The 23,613-nt window shown below is 41.8% G+C and overlaps 1 protein-coding gene and 1 long non-coding RNA gene across 9 annotated transcripts in view; one reads left to right on the plus strand and one right to left on the minus strand.

Annotated features, from left to right (window-relative positions):
* FAT1 (FAT atypical cadherin 1) overlaps positions 1-23,613 on the minus strand; it is a 289,837-nt gene that overhangs the window by 80,248 nt on the left and 185,976 nt on the right. For 5 of the 8 annotated variants that reach the window (XR_013220037.1, XM_077279642.1, XM_077279641.1 and 2 more), the window contains exons 7-10: positions 17,492-17,560; positions 16,426-16,565; positions 1,806-2,081; positions 1,509-1,719 (exon numbers count right to left, since the gene is read on the minus strand). Coding sequence is in view for 7 of the 8 variants with exons in the window: in XM_077279642.1 (XP_077135757.1) it covers positions 1,509-1,719; positions 1,806-2,081; positions 16,426-16,565; positions 17,492-17,560 (696 nt within the window). In the remaining variant the exon portion in view is untranslated. The remainder of the gene's footprint in view (positions 1-1,508; positions 1,720-1,805; positions 2,082-16,425; positions 16,566-17,491; positions 17,561-23,613) is intronic. The other 3 variants (XM_077279646.1, XM_077279644.1, XM_077279647.1) reach the window with 1 other exon arrangement.
* The window catches only part of LOC143793056 (uncharacterized), a 60,897-nt gene that overhangs the window by 9,842 nt on the left and 27,442 nt on the right, over positions 1-23,613 (plus strand). The gene's annotated exons all lie outside the window — the stretch shown is intronic.

Raw genomic sequence — 23,613 nt, forward strand, 5'->3', positions numbered from 1 at the left:
TGTCTGATCTGGTTGTTTGGCTATTTTAAGTCCTGAACTTGGGCTCTACTCTGGGGTCTGTTTAACATCTTAATGACCGCCAATACGTTTTTTTAATGACCTGAGATATAAGAGACTAGCAACCCCATACAGGTGACAATCCAGCAGCAGCTGTCGACTGTATGCTATAGCTGACAACTTGCTGCATCAGCCACAATCAGTGTTAGTACCGTCCATATCTATTTAACCCCTTAGATGCTGCTGTCAATAGTGACTACATTATATAAAAGGTTAACAGGGTGATAAAGAGGAACCATCGGTGCCCTCAGATCATGATTGTGTGGTCCTGATGTTTGCCATGGCAATTCCCAGCCAAATAGCGGCCTTAGAGTCTGACGGCTGTAGTAATCTGTCCTGGAGTTACCGACATTTAGGTGGTAAAAATACACTTTTTCATTCCTGTCATGTCACTTTGCATTAATTCCTGAAAATTTCTTCAAGGGTAAATAAACTACCTGACAGCAGTTTTCACTGTCAGGAGGGTGCTGTTTTTAAACTAGTATCACTTTTGGGGGTTCCTCAATATATAGGACCCCTAAAGTCACTTCAAACCTGGATAAATTTAGTAAATTTCTTTGAAAAAATGAAAAATGACTGCTACATTTTTAAACCTCCTAAAATGCTAACAAAACAAAATAACATTTTACAAATGGTGCTGATGCAAAGCAGACATGTGGGCAATGTTATTTATTAAGGTTTTTCTGTGGTATAACTATCTGGATTAAAAGGGATAATCAAAGTTTGAAAATTGCTAATTTTTAAAAAAGTTTCTCTAATTTCTGATATTTTTTGTAAATAAACACAAAACATATCGACCTAAATGTACCATTATCATAAATTATAATATGCCATGAAAAAATAGTCTTAAAATTACTGGGATTTGTTGAAGTGTTCCACAGTTATTACCACATAAAGTGACACTGGTCGGATTTAAAAAATGTGGCAAGGTCACTAAGGGGTTAAGGAAGATACATTTAAAGTTTGAAGTTTGGCCCATCACTTTAAAATGATGCCTCTAATTTAAGGGGGCATTTACTTATTTATTAAATGATAGCATGGGGCCCCATACTGTCTAATTGCGCCTCTCATTTAAGAAAAGAAATGCTGAAACAATTTACTCCAACTGGAATCTTAATGTTCAGGTTCAAATGAAAAACAGAAAAGAAAAACGACAAAATAAAGAAAAAACTGAAAGTTAAGATTCATGACTCCTTTTAACATATATAGGGACATGGACACAGATAAAGTTGCATAAGTGGATGCATGTATGAAACTGGAAGGTTTCTTATTATCTTATTACAAATTGATTTCAAATCATTTCTGCTTATTTTCCAATATTAAGTTTTAGTCAATTGTAGAACACGGCCAATCTCTATCTACTTGGTCTATGTGATGATACATTTTCCTTGCTTATCGTAATATTTAAGTGCAGACTGCGGATTTCTGTTCCAGTAACCCATAACACATACCTGACTCGATGGAGTACACAATCTCAGCATTCTTCCCTTTGTCTTTGTCTAAAGCTGTGACCTGGAGTATAGCAGATCCAATTGCTGCAGATTCATACACTCGGCCTTCATAGAAAGAGCTTGTAAACCAAGGAGCATGGTCATTGGTGTCAGTCACATTAATAACAATTCTGGCAAAGTTGCGCATGACGGGAACATCTTGATCACGTACCTGGAAAATTAATGTACAGTTATTACATCACCAATGCAGCAGAATAAATATGCGGATATCAGTGAGATATCGGGGTTAGGACTTGCCATCACTGTGAGAATGTGCTGTTGTGCGGTTTCATGATCCAACTTCTCAACTACGTACAAGGAGCCAGTGGCAGGATCTATGCGGAACTTCTTAAGACTTGCCGGGTCGGTGCTGCTTTGCAATGTGTAAATTAATTTATTCTTTTCATCCTTATCTGTAGCAATCACTTGCAAAATCTCAGTTTCTGTTCTGATGTCTTCAGGAATCAGAACTTCATATTTTGAGGTAGAAAACTGTGGCCGATGATCATTTGTATCTATTACTTTGATATAAACCTAAAAAAAAAAACGATAAATATGGAAGATGACAAATTGAAAGATCATTAAAAAAGATCGGTTCTTTCAAAAACTTTTCATAAATAGTACAGGCGACTATAAGAAACTTTGTAATGTATCTTGTCAGAGAAATCAGTTTCCTTCTCCGCCCTGCTGCCTCCTGAACTTGCCATTTACTGTGAACAAAACCGCTCAAGTCCATGTCGCTCACGGGAGACAACTGAAGGTGTTATGTGACACAGCCCATTACCCTCTATGGGGAGGGGGAAGCAGAGTGCGCAGCAGGAAAGGATCAGTGAGATAAACATGGTGCAGAGCTCTGTATCAAGTGTTTTACCTAACATCAGAGCTTATTCAGATCAATACAGCTTAGCTCTGCTGTATAAAGTTCTCCATGTTACTGTAGCTTGTCTCTGTGAACTAAATAGTTAGCGAAGAGCAGGAGCTCCCTTCTCTGTGGTGACCTGCCACATAATTGCCTGAAATTGTGTTATTCCTAATGTACCCATGGGACACCTTATTCTGAACAGGTACTTAAAAGCACCGCTAACCTATAAAGGATACTAAAGATTCCAAAATTTGTGTTGGCTTGATAAGAATCTTCTGCTATCATTACTGTTGCAGCTTCCTATGAATTAAAAGGTTTGAAATGGCTTTTTAATAGACCTTTACATCCTCAATAGGCAGGTAGAATTAATCTCTAATATTAAACATGCCTACTTATCTTGTTTTTATTACTAAAGAGGTTATACAATTCTGTCCATAAGCATCATTATGGATACGAAAGTTATCAAAGTGTGTCTCCATCTAAGGACGGCTCCTACTGTAAGACTGTAATAAATGCATAATTGCACTTATAATTAATCATTTAACAGATTGGGCCCTACATAATACCACATTTCTCACAGTGATATTATCCAGTTACCAACTGGTCAACATTTAGGTAAGTTGGCTTTATAGTTTTTAAGTTTAAGGTTTTGAAGTTTTATGGACCCCAATGAAAAAGAGCACTATTATGTATATGCAGGGTGGAGCACTGGGAAAGCAATAATAAATACTGTGAAGGCACAGGAAAGCGTTACTGCACGTGGTATAGGAATAATGCACACGGTGATGTCACAGGACAAGGAAAACATCATGAGAGAGGAGAGAATGTAACAGCTAAGTGACAACAGTGATGTGAAAGCACAGGGATAATAAAAATGGTCATACTTTTTGTGGACAAACACACAATTATCACCATTTTTATTATCACCATACAGGAAAAATGATCAGCAAAGTCTTAATACATTATAAATAGTGGTGGCTCCCTGTGTTCCTGAGTGGCCATTGGCCTCCCTGAAGCCCCGGGGTCCCCATGCACTACATCTTCTGCACCCAGTATATTGCATATTTACAACCACGTTTAGAAGCTCTGCCCTTATGACCCTGTGATGCCAAGAATCAGTGATCCTGGTAACAGTTTACGTTTTCAGTCTGTAGATTACGGTAGTTATTGTCTTCCATGTAAAGCCATTATATTTTGGATGCTGTTTAGAAGCTGAAGATGTTTGACATTTTAAGCTCCATTGTTACCAAACTGAATGCAAGTCAGCTATTGTGTTCTCAAAGTGGCTCCCTACTGTGCACTTCAAAAAAATGACTTTTCATTGTAAGAATAAGTTATTTGAGCTTCGGCATATAATCATTTATATGTGTGTGAACGCCACCGTGCTTCTTAAACAAGTTTCCGCACATGAACTGCCCACGGAGATTAAATGCTTGCTGGTAAAGTGCCGATGGGGCTGTCACCCTCCAGTGATGTCTGGTGCCAGGGGAAAATACAATGGACGGGCTTGATTTTTACATCCAATTCTATTAGTTCCCATGAGATAAACAGTGTCAGAAGTGTTTGGCAGCCGCTCTTCTACCTCCCTTGTTTTGAAGAATTAACATACAAATTCAGCCAAGTCAAACATAAGGGTACATTCAGACCCCCAAAAAGTAGCTTCCAGTTTTCAATCAAGAGGCAAAGATGTGTAGGCAGATAACGATAGAAAAATGGGATAAAAACAGACAAAAGGACAGTCACCTAGAGATTATAAGGGAGATGGGTACATGCGGCCAACCAAAAATTAGTTTCTAATGTTCTACTAAGGTAGAAAGATGCAGAGATAAAGATATATAGATGTGTGGGTAGAGATTTATGGGGTAACCAGTATCACAGTGGTTGAAACCCTTATCAGCAAGTTCGCCCCTATATTATACATTGGAAATATCTTACCGTTTTAGGAATAAGCCTAATCTGGTGTTTTACGTATGAAGAAGAGCACTCGCTCACACCTTGTCTAACCAGCTCTTTATAGAGAACCTGTCAGCAGCTTTGTAATGTAAAAAATGGCTCTGTAATACTGATTACATTGATACCTTTGGTAAAGAAAACACTAGCGCCCTCACTATGGTAGTGAGGAGGAGAAACAGGAAATCAGTAAGCTGCAGACAAACTTCGGATTCTGTGTGATAAATCCAATAAGTAAACCAAACCCAAAAAAAATTAAAATGTGTTGTTTTTCGTGCTAGTCTCTTTATAAAGCTGGTACTTGGCAGGAATAGGTACCTAATTGGAAGAAATGTTTAAAGGTACCTTCACATTAAGCGACGCTGCAGCGATAGCGACAACGATGCCGATCGCTGCAGCGTCGCTGTTTGATCGCTGGAGAGCTGTCACACAGACCGCTCTCCAGCGACCAACGATGCCGAGGTCCCCGGGTAACCAGGGTAAACATCGGGTTACTAAGCGCAGGGCCGCGCTTAGTAACCCGATGTTTACCCTGGTTACCAGCGTAAAATGTAAAAAAACCAAACAGTATATACTTACATTCGCGTCCCCCGGCGTCCGCTTCCTGCACTGACTGAGCGCCGGCCCTAACAGCAGAGCGGTGACGTCACCGCTGTGCTGTACTTTCACTTTCACTTTACGGCGCTCAGTCAGTGTGGGAAGCGGACGCCGGGGGACGCGAAGGTGAGTATGTACTGTTTGTTTTTTTACATTTTACACTGGTAACCAGGGTAAACATCGGGTTACTAAGCGCGGCCCTGCGCTTAGTAACCCGATGTTTACCCTGGTTACCAGTGTAAAACATCGCTGGTATCGTTGCTTTTGGTGTCAAACACGACGATACACGCCGGTCTGACGACCAAATAAAGTTCTGAACTTTGTTCAACGACCAGCGATATCACAGCAGGATCCTGATCGCTGCTGCGTGTCAAACACAACGATATCGCTAGCCAGGACGCTGAAACGTCACGGATCGTTAGCGATATCGTTTAGTGTGAAGGTACCTTTAAGCCCTTGGTATTCGGCACTGTCACAGAAGATACCAACAATTACATATTGAGTTTCTGTGTTACACTTTATCTTCTGTGACACTGGTGAATACCAAGGGCTTAAAACATTTCTCCCAATTAGGTGGCTATTCCTGCCAAGTACCAGCTTTCTAAACAGACTAGCGCGACAAACAACACATTTTTATTACATTGATGCCTTTTGGTGAAAAAATCCGCTTTGTTGTTTTTCTTTAATCGCCATTTGAAGATTTCTGCAAATTAAGATTTCAGTGCACAGGGCCAGACTGTACACAGGGTCTTCTCCTCGTGGTCTGTGATTCTCCGCTTGCCTTCTTTGAATGAGAGGCCATTGCTTTTTCAATGACTTGCCTCCTCTATCTAAGATCTCCTCGAAGGAGGCAGGTGGAGGGGTTGGGGAATTACAGGCCCGGAGGAGAAGACCCAGTGCACAGTCCGGCCCCTGTGCACCAAAATCTAATTATCAGAAAACTTCAAATGCTGATTAAAGAAGTGGATGTTTTCACGAACGGTATCAATTTAATCAGTATTACAGCGCCATTACAGCCATGTCTTTACCCTGCATTACAATTCTGAAAACAGAACATAGAAACAGTTCATTATATGTTACCTTTCAAGTTGACCAAATCAAGTTACATGTTGAAATTGACCCACGTGTGATGTATAATAACCGCTCTCTGCTCTCCTGATCTCACTGTAGAGCTGTGTGTGATTATACCTGACTAGTGTTGAGCGATACCGTCCGATACTTGAAAGTATCGGTATCGGAAAGTATCGGCCGATACCGGCAAAGTATCGGATCTAATCCGATACCGATACCAATACAAGTCAATGGGACTCAAGTATCGGACGGTATCCCTGATGGTTCCCAGGGTCTGAAGGAGAGGAAACTCTCCTTCAGGCCCTGGGATCCATATTAATGTGTAAAAGAAAGAATTAAAATAAAAAATATTGCTATACTCACCTCTCCGACGCAGCCTGGACCTTACCGAGGGAACCGGCAGCGTTCTTTGCTTAAAATGCGCGCGTTTACTGCCTTCTGTGACGTCACGGCTTGTGATTGGTCGCGTGCCGCCCATGTGACCGCGACGCGACCAATCACAGCAAGCCGTGACGTAATTTCAGGTCCTGAATGCCTAATTCTGCATTCAGGACCTGAAAATTACGTCACGGCTTGCTGTGATTGGTCGCGTCGCGGTCACATGGGCGGCACGCAACCAATCACAAGCCGTGACGTAATTTTAAAATGCGCGCGTTTCCTGCCTCCCGTGACGTCACGGCTTGTGATTGGTCGCGTCGCCCATGTGACCGCGACGCGACCAATCACAAGCCGTAACGTAATTTTCAAATCCTGAATGCCTAGAATTAGGCATTCAGGACCTGAAAATTACCTCACGGCTTGCTGTGATTGGTCGTGTCGCGGCCACATGGGCGGCACGCGACCAATCACAAGCCGTGACGTCACGGAAGGCAGTAAACGCGTGCATTTTAAGCAAAGAACGCTGCCGGTTCCCTCGGTAAGGTCCAGGCTGCGTCGGAGAGGTGAGTATAGCAATATTTTTTATTTTAATTCTTTCTTTTACACATTAATGTTGTTTCGATACCGATACCCGATACCACGAAAGTATCGGATCTCGGTATCGGAATTCCGATACCCGCAAGTATCGGCCGATACCCGATACTTGCGGTATCGGAATGCTCAACACTATACCTGACATCTGCAGGTTCCTCTCAGCTTCCATGTCACAGGCAGACAGGGCTGCAAAATTATTGCAATACAGCAGAGCTCAAGAGCTGCAAAAAATGTGTTTCTGAGGAGACAAAGTTAATTTCTCCTGTTCTGTGTTAGTTACTTGACTCACACTGGTAACTCTCCCTTCATGTAAAATAAGCTCTGGATTCAGAGTTGTCTCCAGGCAGCGTCCTCCCCAGAGCCTGGAAGAGGTTATTTATATAAAATGATAAAAGATGATTTCTCAACAAGGCATCTGATATGAAACATAAAGGGATGACTCTCCTCAGCAGTCTATAGCTTGTATGCCCATATTAATAGTTTAGATAGGTCAATGTGGTGACAGATTCACTTTAAATGCACTGAACCCGATAAGAGCAAGGGGAAGCTAGAACATGTACAGTACTTATGTTCAACACTTTCTTTTCTAATTACCTATGAATATTTCATGAACTGAATACTAATTCACACGGATATGATTTGCATACTTTATTAACAAATTATATGACAGATCTGTAGTCAAAAGAGCACAGTCCCAAAGTGTATGTCTGTCTTTAAATTAATGGATTCTACCCTAGGGTAGAAAAGATGCAGTCGGGTCAACAGCAAAGAATATTTCGAGGTTTTGAGGTAGAATTAGACAAAATAAGCAGTGTTTGCAGAATAATTTGTGTTTGTCTTGTCTAAATGCCGCTATAACCTTGACCTTGGAGGTGTAATACAGCAGTGTGATATAAAAACTGAATATGTAAGCAGTTCTCCAGCACCTAGCCCTAGAACCTACTGCCGCATATAACACAGTCCGGTTACTTAGAGGAATGTGTGTTAATTAAGATTTGCAAACACGGAGCACATTCTCTGAATTCTTGATTGGGTAAATCCCTATGATTATTCAACAGTTTAAACCATGGGCTCAGCACGGGTGAACCGGGGATCTGTAGCTCATTTATGACATAAATCCACAAAGAAAGTTTAGAAAGAAAAGCAGCTTGAAAATCCATATTTACAGTAAGCAAGCGTACTTAGGGCATTTCATCAAACATTGCTTCAAGAACAATTATACATGCACGGGCCAATCTAATTACCTCACTATAAATGAAGATTAGAATATGAGAACATAGAATGGCATAATGGAGAAAGCCACATTGTCGGCTGAAGAACCTAATGAGAATCCTGTCAACAGTTATTCCTTTCTGGTGAATTGATTTATGGAAAATTCAATCAAATAAAATGTTTGGATTAAAAGGAAAATTACTTAAAACAATGAAGAAAAAAAAAAAAAAAAAAAATATGAATTTAACACATTTTCCAGGTAAAAGCAGCAGATTTTGAACAGCTGTTTTATGCTGGATTTTGGGAACAGCTAGAATGATTATCAGTAAGATTCTCGCTTCAGGCTATGTATGGTTCTCATTAGGCGTGGGTCTGTGAATTATCGTATGTAGATAAGTCTAAATTTAAAGGGAACTTGTCATCTGATTCACACAGCCAATTGATAGAATTAATCAGTCTGGCTGCACTATTGCAGCTGTGTATGTTTTACTCTCAAAGGCTGCGGCATTTCCGAGAAAACATGCTTTGAAAAGCCGGCCAGGACTGAGCATCTTGGGTGACTAGTCTGATGCTGGCCCCTGGCAGCTTCTCCACGCCCTAATCCCCTATGTTGACAAGTCTCTCCCTATACACACACACATAGGGAGATACCGGTCAATCAAAGGGACCGCCGCTAGGTATCAGCCAAGACACAATCTCTGGCTTTTCAAACTATGATTTCTCTGAATCAATCTCAGAGGAAAACTCGGCAGTAATAAGGCAGCCAGACTCTGATTCTTGCTGCCCTTAATTCATGAAACTGGTGACATTCCCTGTGTAAGTGCAATTCCAGCCCAAACAGAATCTCAAGATGCCCAGTCTATAAAACTGGCTGGTTGAGAGTGACACCCCATTTACTAGTCTTGTCCATCTTAATTTTTTGTCCAAGTATAAGCTGAGCCAAGTAAAGTAAAAATAAGAATAAAGGAGTATTAGCTTTAAATAGGATCCATCAACAGGATTTCACCCCTCTGACTATTTATATGTGCATTTTTAAAGTCCAGCAATACCTTTACATGACCAGCCTGTTCCTCCATTACTGAGAAATCAGCATTTGAACTGATATACAAATACAACTGTTGATCAGAAGCCTGTGTCACTCTAGCTCTATTCTTCGCCCAGTGCTGCTTCCTCCTTCTTGAGTGACTGCAGGAGGCAACGGCATTGGGCAGAGAATAGAGCTGGAGTGACAGAGGCGTCAGATCTACTATAGATATTATTATTATTATTATTTATTGTTATAGCGCCATTTATTCCATGGCGCTTTACAAGTGAGGAAGGGTATACATAATAAAAACAAGTACAATAATCTTGAACAATACAAGTCATAACTGGTACAGTAGGAGAGAGGACCCTGCTCGTGAAGGCTCACAATCTACAAGGGATGGGTGAGGATACAGTAGGTGAGGATAGAGCTGGTCATGCAGCGGTTTGGTCGATCGGTGGTTACTGCAGGTTGTAGGCTTGTCGGAAGAGGTGGGTCTTCAGGTTCTTTTTGAAGGTTTCGATGGTAGGTGAGAGTCTGATATGTTGCGGTAGAGAGTTCCAGAGTAGGGGCGATACGCGAGAGAAATCTTGTATACGATTGTGGGAAGAGGAGATAAGAGGGGAGTAGAGAAGGAGATCTTGTGAGGATCGGAGGTTGCGTGTAGGAAAGTACCGGGAGATGAGGTCACAGATGTAAGGAGGAGACAGGTTGTGGATGGCTTTGTACGTCATGGTTAGGGTTTTGTACTGGAGTCTCTGGGCAATGGGGAGCCAGTGAAGGGATTGACAGAGGGGAGAGGCCGGAGAATAGCGGGGGGACAGGTGGATTAGTCGGGCAGCAGAGTTTAGAATAGATTGGAGGGGTGCGAGTGTTTGAGGGGAGGCCACAGAGCAGGAGGTTGCAGTAGTCAAGGCGAGAGATGATGAGGGCATGGACTAGGGTTTTTGCAGATTCTTGGTTGAGGAATGAACGGATTCGTGCAATATTTTTGAGTTGAAGTCGGCAGGAAGTGGAAAGGGCTTGGATATGTGGTTTGAAGGAGAGATCAGCGTCAAGGATAACCCCGAGGCAGCAAGCTTGTGGGACTGGGGAGAGTGGGCAGCCGTGTACTGTAATGGATAGGTTCGTTGGGGGGGTCGCATGAGATGGGGGAAAGATGATGAATTCTGTTTTGTCCATGTTAAGTTTCAGAAATCTAGCGGAGAAGAAGGATGAAATAGTGGACAGACATTGAGGGATTCTGGTTAGTAGGGAGGTGATATCTGGTCCAGAGATGTAGATCTGTGTGTCGTCAGCATAGAGGTGATACTGAAAGCCATGAGATTCTATGAGCTGTCCCAGGCCAAAGGTGTAAATGGAGAAGAGCAGGGGCCCAAGGACTGAACCTTGTGGGACTCCGACAGATAGGGGGCGAGGTGAGGAGGTGGTGTGTGAGTGGGAGACGCTGAATGTCCGGTCTGTTAGGTATGATGAGATCCAGGATAGGGCCAAGTCTGTGATGCCAAGGGATGAGAGGGTCTGTAATAATAGGGAATGGTCCACTGTGTCAAAGGCAGCCGACAGGTCGAGGAGGAGGAGAACAGAGTAGTGTCGCTTGCTCTTGGCGGTTAAGAGGTCGTTGGTGACCTTAGTTAGGGCAGTTTCAGTGGAGTGGTGTGACCGGAAGCCAGATTGTAAGCAGTCAAAGAGGGAGCAAGAAGAGAGATGGGAGGACAGTTCAAGGTAGACGTGTTGTTCCAGTAGTTTTGAGGCATAGGGGAGAAGTGATATAGGGCGATAGCTAGATACAGAGGATGGGTCAAGAGAGGGCTTTTTGAGGATAGGTGTGATGGAGGCATGTTTAAAGCTTGAGGGGAAAACACCAGTTGTTAGTGATAGGTTGAAGAGATGGGTTAGGGTTGGGATGAAGATTGTGGTGAGGTTTGGGATGAGGTGGGATGGGAGCGGGTCAAGTGCACAGGTGGTGAGATGCGATCTTGAGAGTAGAGTGGAGAGTTGATCTTCTGTAATGGTGGGGAAGTTGGTTTTGGAGGTGGAGGGTAGGGAAGTTGGGAGGAAGGGCTCTGGGGGTTGTTGACCAAAACTGTCTCTGATGTTATCAATCTTCTGCTTGAAGAATGAGGCAAAGTCTTCAGCAGAGATAAGTGGGGAGGGAGGAGGTGCTGGGGGACGGAGGAGAGAATTGAAGGTGTTGAATAACTGTTTAGGGTTGTGAGACAGGGAGGATATGAGAGATGAGAAGTAGGTTTGTTTAGCTGTGGCGAGTGTGGCCTTGAAAGTAGTGAGGGACTGTTTGAATGCGATGAAGTGGTCGTTGGAGTGGGATCTTTTCCATCTGCGCTCAGCAGCCCTGGAAGCTCGCCTCAGTTCTTTGGTCAGGCTGGAGTACCAGGGCTGTCTGTTGATTTTGCGAGCTTTGGTATGTGTAAGTGGGGCAGCAGATTCCAAAGCTACAGCTATTGTGGTGTTATATAGAGCGGCAGCGTCATCTGCATTGTGTATGGAACTTATGTCTGTGAGAGGGAGGAGGGATTCAGAGAATGAATGTAGGTCAAGATGTTTAATATTTCTTCGAGGGTGTGAAAGTTTGTGGGGTGGGGACTCTAGACATGGAGTGGAGAGAGATGAGAATGTGAGAAGGTTGTGGTCAGAGAGTGGAAGAGGTGAGTTAGAGAGGTTAGATAGGGAGCAGAGGCGGGTGAAGATGAGGTCCAGTGTGTGACCATCTTTGTGAGTGGCTGCAGAAGACCATTGAGTGAGGCCGAAGGAGGAAGAGAGAGATAGAAGTTTAGTGGCAGCTGAGAGGGAAGTGTCAATGGGGATGTTGAAATCACCCATGATGATAGTGGGGATGTCTGCAGAAAGGAAATGAAGTAGCCAGGTGGTGAAGTGGTCAAAGAAGATGGTGGCTGGCCCTGGGGGGCGGTAAATGACAGCCAGTTGGAGGTTGGAGGGGGAATAGATGCGTACAGAGTGCACCTCAAAGGAAGGGAGGGTAACAGAGGGTGGCAGTGGGATTGGGGTGAAGGAGCAGTCATCTGACAGGAGAAAACCAACTCCTCCGCCATGCTTGCTGCTGGGGCGGGGTGTGTGAGAAAGGTGGAAGCCACCATAAGAGAGTGCAGCAGGAGAGGCTGTGTCAGAAGGGGTGAGCCAGGTTTCGGTGATGGCGAGGAAGGAAAGTTTGGTAGTAACAAAAAGATCATGGATGTAGGAAAGCTTGTTACAGACAGAGCGAGCGTTCCACAGAGCTCCTGTTAGTGAGACTGGGGAAGCGGAGGCTGGGTGAATGGGTATAAGGTTAGAGAGGTTACGGAAGTTTGTGATGGAGCGTGGGTGGGAGGTAGAAATGACTGTGGGAATATGGTGAGGAGGACCAGGATTTGGAGAAATATCACCAGCAGTGAGAAGGAGCAGAGATAGTGTTAGCAGGTGGGAGCAGGAGAGGGCGTGAGGGGGCTGCCTGTGCTTTGAGACAGAGGATTGTATGTTAAGGAACAGTTCTGAGGAGGAGGTGAGATGGATGGGGAGGATTGAAGAGGAGATGAACAGTTCCTTACTTGGTGTGGGGATTGGGGGAGGTAGCAGAAAGTGAAGGATTATAGGGGTGAAAGTGAAAACAAACTGAAACATTGTTTACAGTGACAGACCAGTTACCTTCAGTTCCCTTCAGGTTCAATTCAGGTTTTAATTCTAATGTAATCCACACTTTTAGAACACACTTCTAGAAATCACACTGCAGACTGAAGTCTAGCAGACTTGTGCTATGCAATATATGGAAAACTAAGTGCGTTCAGGTGTGGAGCAGAGAGGAGTGGTCTCTGCTCATCTTGGTCAGAGAATTAAGGGTGGACCAGATGCATACAATCAGGCCTAAGTAAACAATGTCATAAATAACACAGGGCAAGCTGGGGTTAGCTGAAAGGCATACCATATGAAAGCAAAGAGCAGAGGGAAGTCTATGTGCAAAGCTGGGTGATGTATTATGTGCACTTCATAGCAGGAGAGCAGGAGAGCTGGATGAACATACCATATGAAAGCAAAGAGCAGAGGGAAGTCTATGTGCAAAGCTGGGTGATGTATTATGTGCACTTCATAGCAGGAGAGCAGGAGAGCTGGATGAACATACCATATGAAAGCAAAGAGCAGAGGGAAGTCTATGTGCAAAGCTGGGTGATGTATTATGTGCACTTCATAGCAGGAGAGCAGGAGAGCTGGATGAACATACCATCCATAGATATGTGCATATTATTTCAAACTCTGATTTCTCAGTAATGAAGGAATGGACTGTCTAGATAAATGTATTGTTGAACTTGTCTTTGAAAAATCTACATGCACATATAAATTTGTTTGGGGTATGAAATCCTGCAGAGAGAGTCCCTTTAATAAAGCTAAATTAGAAACTTATTTCTTTTAAAGAAGAACCCAAGACAACCCTAGACAAACACTTTAAGCATCTTCCTGCCATCTCTTCTAAAAGCAAAGTATCCTGCATTACATTAAATAAGGAAATGTGTTCAATTATCCATATACTGTACCAGAATATAAAGAGGAAATGAGATAGGGGCTGATGGATGAAGCATTTTCAAAAGTATTGCGTCAAGGTTCAAGTGGTCAATCTCTTCCAATAAATCAAACTGTTATTATAGCTTTTCTGTGGGCAGTGACATAGTTAGTTCATAATATACCAGGTAGATTTAGCAGAATAGCTGACTATTTTCCATTTTCTACTGAAAACCGCTCCTTTGACCCTGTATGCCCTCCTATAGTTAGTGAGTTTCAGCCTCCACTCTGCTCTTTAGAGGTTTGTACAAATAACACAAAATGCGAAAAAAATAAAAATAACCAGGGGGATTATACAGCTCAGAACAGCAATGTTTCAAAAGAAATGCTATTGTTTTAGACAGCAGGGCAGAGATGTTAAATTTAGCTAGGGAAGACCAGGCCGGTACAGGCAGATCTCCATGGGCTGCTGCGAGCAAGTAGAGATAGCCCTGAATTACTGGAATAGAGAATGAAGCCAAAGAAGCAAAAGCACTGAGGGATGTCGGATTACTAAAGTGTTTTCACGTGAAATATAATCAAGAGGATATAGGCCTGGCAACACAGACGTATCTGGGAAAAAAGTGTTTGACAAATTTTGATTTTCACACGAGACACTCCTCATACCGGCAGCTAAGACTTTAGTTGGACTTTTTCCTTCATTGTCTTCTGTGCTGATTTGTTGATATAAGTGATATTATGGAGCTTTGTATATTAATGTAGTTCCCTTGCCATTGTTTGCTTGCGTTCATAAGGCTAACACCACATTTTATCCACTCGTCTTTGGATCCGTCAAGGCTTCCGTCTGATGCTCTGAAAAACGGGATTCAGATGTTTGCGCTGATGGGGCCATTGACTTTAATGATGGAGACAGCATCACTATGTAACATAGTAACATAGTTATTAAGGTTGAGGGAAGACTAAGTCCATCTAGTTCGACCCATAGCCTAACCCAACATGCCCTAACATGTTGATCCAGAGGAAGGCAAAAAAAAACCCATGTGGCAAATAGTAAGCTCCATCTATTAGACATTGATTTCGGTTGATCATGGTGCCACGGTGTATTGACTTAGTCTGCATTGTTTTTTCAGGGCTTCAGACGTACAGTGGATATAATGACAGGTCTGTGGCAAAGAAATGTAAATGTATCAAAACAAAACTCCCTTGTTAAATGCCTCCATTAAGTTTTTTTTCTTTATTAAATTAGTGTAAATGTGTTTGTAGCGTAGTGTGTATGTGTTAATATACTCACCTACCACAACCTTTTTTGGTATCCAGCACCACTCCGCTCCTCTTGCCATATACGTCACCAATCTTCAGATTATCCGGCTCACTCTATTTTCTATGTGTGAGCCAGACATCTTTCACAATGTAAGTCTATGGAGCAACAGAACGAGGCTCAATGGGCTTACATTGTAAAGTAGACTTCCAATCTACAAATAGAAGAATGACGACTGGTGATATCACTGAGAAGAAGCGCAGAATGGCGCTGGATATGAGAGAAGACGGCGATAGGTGCATATATTAACACATACACACAACATTACAAATATGGATGGATTTATTAAAAGCGAAAATCTTCACTGGGGAATCTTATGGTTTGAGGAAACACTAATAATGCATCACTTTAATGGGTATTTCCATCTCATTCATGTCTAGCAGATGTTGGTCATATATCTATGACACATCTATCTCAAGAAAAGAGTCTCAAAATAATTGAGAAATGGGTCAGCACCTTCAGATCTCTAATTACTTCTATGGGAGATCTGAAAATAGTCGACAGGGCCCGGTACACTAGATAAATGCAGGCTCCAGAGGTGAGACCTGCAACCTATCAAACATGTAAGTCCCATGGTGTGGATATGCCACAAATATTTTAGATGGAAATGAACCTTTCAATCATTCTTTGCTACCAGAACCTCTTGGAAGGTTCAGATTTTCCTTGCAGAGATCCAGCTGGTGTTGGGGAATCTCACAGACAATGCTCCTTTGAAATAAATACAATTATACAGGATGACAAAATAAAAACTTCCATGTACAGAATATCTATATTGTGAAATCTAACGCTGACCACGTGCACAGTAAAGAGGACTTATCGAACAACACGTGGAGCAGATGCCCATATCCAAAAATCTTTGCAGGAGGAAGCACCTGACTGTACCAATTATCTATTAAGACAAGTGAATATTTCTACGGTACCTAATAAAAATGGTTGAAATTGGTGGATAACTGTCAGCTGGAAATGAGAATGCACATATTTCCCTAAGTGACAATCTGCGAGGCTCTTTACGGCTGGGGCTTCTATCCTCCGATGCCGGTGTAAGCTTAGTGAATGCCAATTCATTCTAGCAGTGAACAGTTAATGTGTTTATAAGAGTCTTCTGAACTGTTGCAGTCTTCAGTGACCACCGTGCTTTGTTACCTTCAAATTGCTTCTTTAATGTATTTGATGGGAATCAAACTATGCCGATGCATTTCCTCCACAGTCATACCTAGCCATTGTGTATTAACCCTTCTGGCTGCTGCAAGGAGGTAGAATTTCAGGCAAAAGCAATTTTAAGTTCATTTAGTATACAAAATATGTTTTGCGGCCACAAGCATACAAAAGAAATTCTTTTTGAACACTTCATTAGCAATTCAATTACCTGTGTGCTGATAGATCTTGTCCCATCTGTTGCCTCCACTGTCAAGTTGTAATTAGATTTCTGTTCTGCATCGAGAGGTCTAGCAACAATGATGGTTCCGGTGCCCTTGTCCACATCAAACCTGCTGTCGTAGTTTCCACCTGGTTAAAAAGGAGTGAAAACTTTATAAATAAGTGTAGATACGCGGTGTAGAGGCGGCGTGAACAGAAGATCACCAGAGGCCACGCTACGACAGAAGAGTGTGGATGGAAAGTGAGACATGGCATTGCCACAGTGGTAAAGGATCACGGACAAGAAAAGTGACATGTACTTACAAGCACATATGTACTAAAATCAAAGGTAAAATAAGACTCGTATCTGCGATTACACAGAGTATCACTAGTGTTGGTGGGCTTTACATCAAGTGCAGACACCGTGTGGCTCTCTCTGCGTGCTCTATCACCCCAACATTTATCCTTCTAGGCCTCCAAACATGAAGAAACAGAGAAAGCCACAGGCTGCTGACTTCTAGACTAATACATCATACAAACCGCAAACTGAACTGGATTGATAAAGGAGTGTCTTGGGGATCAGTTCGCGGGAAAGTGAATGGGCAGGCGCAATATGCCAGTTGGTTGTTATCTGCAGTCACTTTTAATGAGCCCCCATTAGCATCATATTCGTAGTCATCAAATGCCATTAAGCTTCTAACGACGCTGTGTGTTATGCAGATTTAGACACGACTATTTTGTCAAATCAAAATTGCATTTCTTTGCAGACAGCTCGTATGACTTTTAGATTGAAGACTGCTACAATTTTATAATTAGCTGTCATAAAATGATAGCCACAAGCTAATGCTTCTGCCCTAATTACTCCAATATCAATCTTTCAGGAAGCCAGAGATAAAGAACAGAAATTTGCCCTTGAACAGAAATAACAGAAGTACATACAAAAAGTTCTTAAGCTAAGCTCGGGGGGCCGCCGATAATGTGAGACAATACAAGCACAAGAGTCCAAAACACATGTATCATTTGTAATAATGGGTCTAGAACACAACTATGGAGGGAAGTCCCATTGTAGCAGATACCTTCTGCTACACAGCTCGGGTCACAAGCCATCTGAAGGATGTAAAATACTTCATTAGATTGGTCGTCTCCTGGCAGCACTCATAGTAAAGACAGAACAGACACAGAGAAAGATGGAAGAGTCAAAACGACAGGCTGGGAAAAGAATGGTTATTTTATACAAGAGAATTCAGAATCAAGTAACCAAAATGTCTAATCTAAGCTTGACTGAGAACATGAATCTCAGGAAGAGTATTGGAGACAGGCATTGAAGACAAGCGGAGAGTGCCTTAGATAATTCCAGTTTCCACAATTGAAAAAAAAAATGTGATTACCGATATTTAAAAAAAATAAATAAATAAAAGTTAAAAGAAACACTTGGCCTACTTGTTTCAAGCCTATAAAGGGCCATTAGTCATAGCATAGCATTATGCTAAGGTTAAGGGCCCTGTAAAGGCCTGAAATGCGTAGAAATATTGTTTCTTTTATTTTTCTTGTTGAAATAAATGTGTGGGGTTTTTTTTTAACGTTTTCAATAGAGTAAGCTGCAATTATCAACATTACCATATTCACATCCTGGGAACCCGCCCAAACCATTGTCCGTGCATCTCACCCAACAAGCTACAATTGTTACCTTGAAGTGGTGAGCTAATGAAGTTTGTTTTCCATTAGAATAGGTCACCAATAACAAATTGGTGGAGTCAGACTCCCATCACTGTTACTGATTAGCTGATTGAAGGGCCACAGTGCCCTGAGAGTTCTGCCTCCCTTTTATAACTTACCAGTCACAGCACCAAACATTTTGTAATGCTACACCTGGTATTACAGCTCACCATAGTTTAGTCCTTATTCATTCAGTCCACAGACACTAATATGTGTATATCATTGTGCCAGGAAAATAATATAGAGGAGTAATAGCACAATGGCCCACTCATTGAGTAAGGGTGGTGAGAAATTGACTCAGACCCCCCCAAGAGTCCTGGGAAACTTCTTTGACAAAGAACATTATGTACTGTTCTTCTTGCTATTGGTACTCACATTGCATTTTGATATTTATCTCACTATTCAAATTATTTTATATCATAGGCTCCCAAAATAATAAACCTAGCATTAGCTTAGACACGGTGTTCCCCAACTCCAGTCCTCGAGAGTACGGATGAGAGGAGCCGTGGAAGTTGAGGTTCGTCGTGTTCCACCAGACTTTAGTACAAAGTTCTGTCCGGGTACCAGAACTGTACCTGAACTTCATAAAAAGAATGGGGACCCGAACTTTGGAGCTGGAAAATCTCTGTCCTCCTGGAAGTCCATTTAACAGTCTGAAGTCCAGTCCGTACCCCGAACGTTACAGTTCCGGTTTGCTCATCTCTACTCAAGAGCCATCAACACATCATGTTTTCAGGATTTCCTTAGTATTAATGCACAGGTGATGGAATTATATATCATCTGTGCAATACTAAGGAAATCCTGAAAACATGACGTGTAGATGGCTTTTGACGACTGGAGATGGGGAACACTAGCTTAGAGGGATCTCTAGTTATGCCCATCCAGAACTTCTTGGTTAAAGGGGTTGCATTGCTTTTTTCAGAAGTGGTGATATAATGGGTTTGGATGGGCTGCATGGGTCCAGTTGTTTTAAAGTTTTCGAAAAATATAAAAAATTCAATAAAAATATTTGAAATAAAAAAGGGGGTGTATTAGATTAGAAACAAAGGGCTTTGTCCATAGGTTGTTTATGGTAATGCAGCTCATCCTTATTCACTGGCTGGGGAGCACAGCCGATGGAGAAATATAAGACAAAAAAGTCATGTTAATTTTCATTTCATAAATCCTATTTAGTGGTTCATATCTCATTGTGAAAACTGCATTCGCTCATCATATACAGAGAATGTCTCCATGTCTTTCCTGCAGTTACACCTTATTGATTCAGTCCAGATGGGGACCGCTCTGTGTCGCAAAGTAAAGTTTAATGACATGTGATATGAGACACGATGTGAGACATACTGAAACATCTGACAGTATGAAGCAGAAGGCTTCCCAAGCTCAACTGAAAACCAGGCAGCCAGAACAAGCCGGGGAATGCAGCCTCTCCAGCCAGAAGGACACTAGCCCAGCACCGCTGCCTCTGCGCTCACTCTTCCGAAACCGTGGCACGGCACGCACAGAGCAGCAGATAAAACCACTTGTCACAAATCCTTGGATAATGCACTAAATATATAAACGCACATTAACTGCGGCATTGTAATTACAGGCAGCAACATATATTTGCAATGTATAAACTGCAGTTAGCGATAAATCTTTCCGAAACTGCATAATTGCACAACATCTGGTGGGATTAAAGCAAAGTGAAGGATCAGCAGATGGATGGAAGTACCTTCTCTGAACATGTACACACGCATACAAATAAACTGCAGAAGAGACAGCAAAATAATAAGGAATACACATAAATATTATTATACTATTCTAATTACTGTTGTCCTTGTTAGGTGTGGAAACCACCTCCCGATAATATTTAATATATCGCTATTTTCTTTTCTAATGTTTATGTCATGTGTTTGACATGTATACTTGGGCTGCGTTTTGCGGTACCCTAGAGTTAGTTCTTTTCCATTTATGGCGAGCTTCCTGGTTTGTAGGTCACATGATATCTAAGAGAATAAAATCCAATGCCAAATTCTTGGGAGCTTGCTGTGTAAGTTCCCAAGTAAGAAGGGACCCTGTACGCTGTTGTTCTGGGATGTTGCATGTAACGGCACTGTGAAGGAAGTGATAGACACTTTATATATGAGGTGTGGCTTTGGTGTACTTTGAGAGAGCTGGTCATGAACCTGAATTGTATCAAGACCCTTTGTTGCTGAGCGCTGCTCTTAGGAAGCCAGAAACTACAAGGTTACATGCACACAGGCTTAGTCAGCAGTGACTTGACAAAGAAGCAAGTCTCCCTGCATGCCGATTATCACCAGGCCCTTCAGGTCAGAAGGGATAATAATAATGAGAGTGGCCCAGTAAAAAGTTGAGATACCTCTAACAATTGAACCTAGGAAACCAGAAATGTATTTATTATGCTTACTTACATAGCACCACCACATAGCACAACAATTAAGTTATCATTGTTGTCCACATTGGGGCCTCACAATCTGAATTCCCTGTTTTTGGAGTAAGGGAGGAAACCGGAGAACTCTTAAGAGAACCCACACAAACATGGGTAGAACATACAAACTCCTACAGATATCGCCCTTCATGGGATTTGACCCCAGCGCTGCAAAGCTACAGTGCTAACCACGGAGCCATCCAGGGATTTCATCAGTAATGTCACTAACTTATTACTCTCTCCTCTTCCTTTGGATTTTTCTGCAATTGAACAGCCATGGCCAAGGAACTGCAACCTTTGCACCCACTTTTAGTTTCTCCCTTCTTTATAGCCTGTGTGGGTGAACCTGGTATAGTTATTCTTTTAGTTCCCATGTATTTTCAAGGAACCCCTATTAATTATGACTATTCTGAATATTATTATCCTTATTCTACAATTATTCGTTAAATAAACTAAGAACAACAATAAAAAATCTAATATTAAAAGCTTAGTTTCTTAGTTACGTTGGAAGATTGCTTGAATCTTTTTATTGGGAACCATTTGTTTTCTTTTACATGTAGGCAAGCTCAGATGTGACTGCTACCTTTGTACCCACTAATAGTCACACCTTTCTTTATCTAAAACAGATGTCACCAGATTTCACAATACACGCTGTGTACATTATTATATAGATCACTTTGACCTAGTAAGGATGATGTACTTATTTTGAAAATCCATCTCTAAATGGCCGTGCATTTTTTTTTTTATAAGGATTAAAGTCAATTACCATCCACTTAGCTTGACCCACAGCTCCTCAGTGTTTCTGCTGCTGCAGAGATCTCTCACTGATCAGCATAAGCTGCAGCTGTCAGTCATGCTGGATGGCAGAAACTAAATACACTGGACTCATGGGCATTTACTCTGTAGCTGGATTTAGAAGATTCTGACTTTAATATCAGGATAAATTAGCCATTCTGACGTAGGGTCTAAAAGATCTGTTTAATAATGTCAGCTTTAGTCTACATTGTATTGTGACATCTGGTGACAGATCTGATTGAAAGGGAGACTACCATCAGAATATAGGGTCTTGCTGTAAACCTTTCCTGAATGCACAGTAGTTCTGAGACTAAGGGTGCTTCACACGGCGTTCCATCCTACGTTCATTGGTGCAGTCAAAGCTTACAACCAAAACCCTCGCAAAATGGTATTCGGGTGTATGGTATGGCATGCTGGCAAGTTAACAAGTGCTCAGTGATACATAATTTCCGGTCATAAACACCTACTGGAGGTGGACACTCAAATACAGTCTACCATGTCTGAGTGTCCACCTCCAGTAGGAATATATGCCGGGAAATGACCATACTGAGGACTAGGGAGGCACTCATTATGGGTGGAAGAACGGAAATTCCGGCAGCTAAATAGGAAAAGGTTCTTTACAGTAAGGGCAGTCAGACTGCGGAATACCGACCACAAGAGCTAATAATGGCAGACTCTGGAACAGCTTTTAAAAGGGATGGATGATTTCCTCAGTAAACATAACATTGTGGATTATAATTAAATTAGTTACAAAATGTAGAGTTGGTGGAGAAAGGTTGAACTTGATGAACCTAGGTCTTTTTTCAACCTATGTAACTTTTTAACTGTGTAAGCCCTGACAATAGCAACAAACATAGGACAATGCGTAGTGTGAAAGCACCATAAAAAAGCCCCAGTAGCCAGTGTGAAAACTGCAAGATTTATTTATTTTTTACAAAAATCGGAATATGAAAAAAAAAGGTTAAAAATATATGTTTGATTTAAGCAAGCCATTTTCTGATTATAGAGGAAACTCTACTAGTGATGAGCAAATGTGCTCGGATAAGGCGTTATCAGAGAATGCTCGGGTGCTATCCGAGTGACTTCAGCGTGCTCGAGTAATATGTTTGAGTCACCATGATTGCATCTTTCACGGATGTTTAACAACCACAACACATGCAGGGAATGCTTCACAAACAGGCAATGCCTGCATGTGTTGCGCTATCAAAGAGTCTCGAGACATGCAGGGACTAAATCGCAGTTTTCGAGCACGCCGAAGTCACTTGGTTAGCACGCGAGCATGCTTGGATAACACCTCATCCGAGTAGTTCACTCATCACTAGACTACCTAAGAAATCAATATTTTGCCCTGAATTCTGCAAAGCAGATACGGTCAGACCACTGGCAATGGTGCCTATTACACATCCAGATCGTCATGGGTATTAGTCATCCAAATATGAATTATAGAATATTGGAAAGGGAGCAAATTGTTGCCACTTCCAGCACTGGAGCAAACGTTCTTTTTGATAGAACCTGGCAAAAGGAATCCAAAAGCAGGCTTGATGCCAACTATTACAAAAAGAAAGATCATGTATGATGAATAATCTCGCATTATTTAAATTAAGATTTACTCCCTACATGCAAATATAAAAAAGCGCAGCTGCAAGGAAGTTAAGGAATTGTTTGATTCCATACTATTGTCATATAATTGTGATTCTTACATAAATCCATATGGCTCAATGTACCCCATATTTTTAGATTCAGATATAAATGTCCACACAGTCTCCACACAGTCTCCACACAGTCTCCACACAGTCTCCACACAGTCTCCACACAGTCTCCACACAGTCTCCACACAGTCTCCACACAGTCTCCACACAGTCTCCACACAGTCTCCACACAGTCTCCATCTAGATCAGCATTGTGGCTTTAATTTCACAACTAAAGGAAAAAAAAATGAGGCTAAAACAGAAAATCCCATGCATCCTTATAGGAAACAAGGATGCGGCTTATATCCCTCATGTCATTAAAGTTGCAGTGACATCTCTGCCCTTCTCTGGAATCAAACAATCGCAAAGTAAATCTCCGCAGAGAACATACAATCTTGACTGCTACAATATCCATTTATTTAGAGAAAACAAGAAACCGGCTTTTTTTTTTTTCAAAACGTGTTTCCTTACTGAGGTCTATTAAATAACCATAAGTCCCACACAAACCTATTCCTTTGAGAGTAAAGGCAAAATTGAAGGATGGCAGTTAATAATAGAAGCGATTAGCAGCAGT

This window comes from Ranitomeya variabilis, chromosome 1 (assembly GCF_051348905.1).
Source record: "Ranitomeya variabilis isolate aRanVar5 chromosome 1, aRanVar5.hap1, whole genome shotgun sequence".
NCBI classification, from domain to species: domain Eukaryota; kingdom Metazoa; phylum Chordata; class Amphibia; order Anura; family Dendrobatidae; genus Ranitomeya; species Ranitomeya variabilis.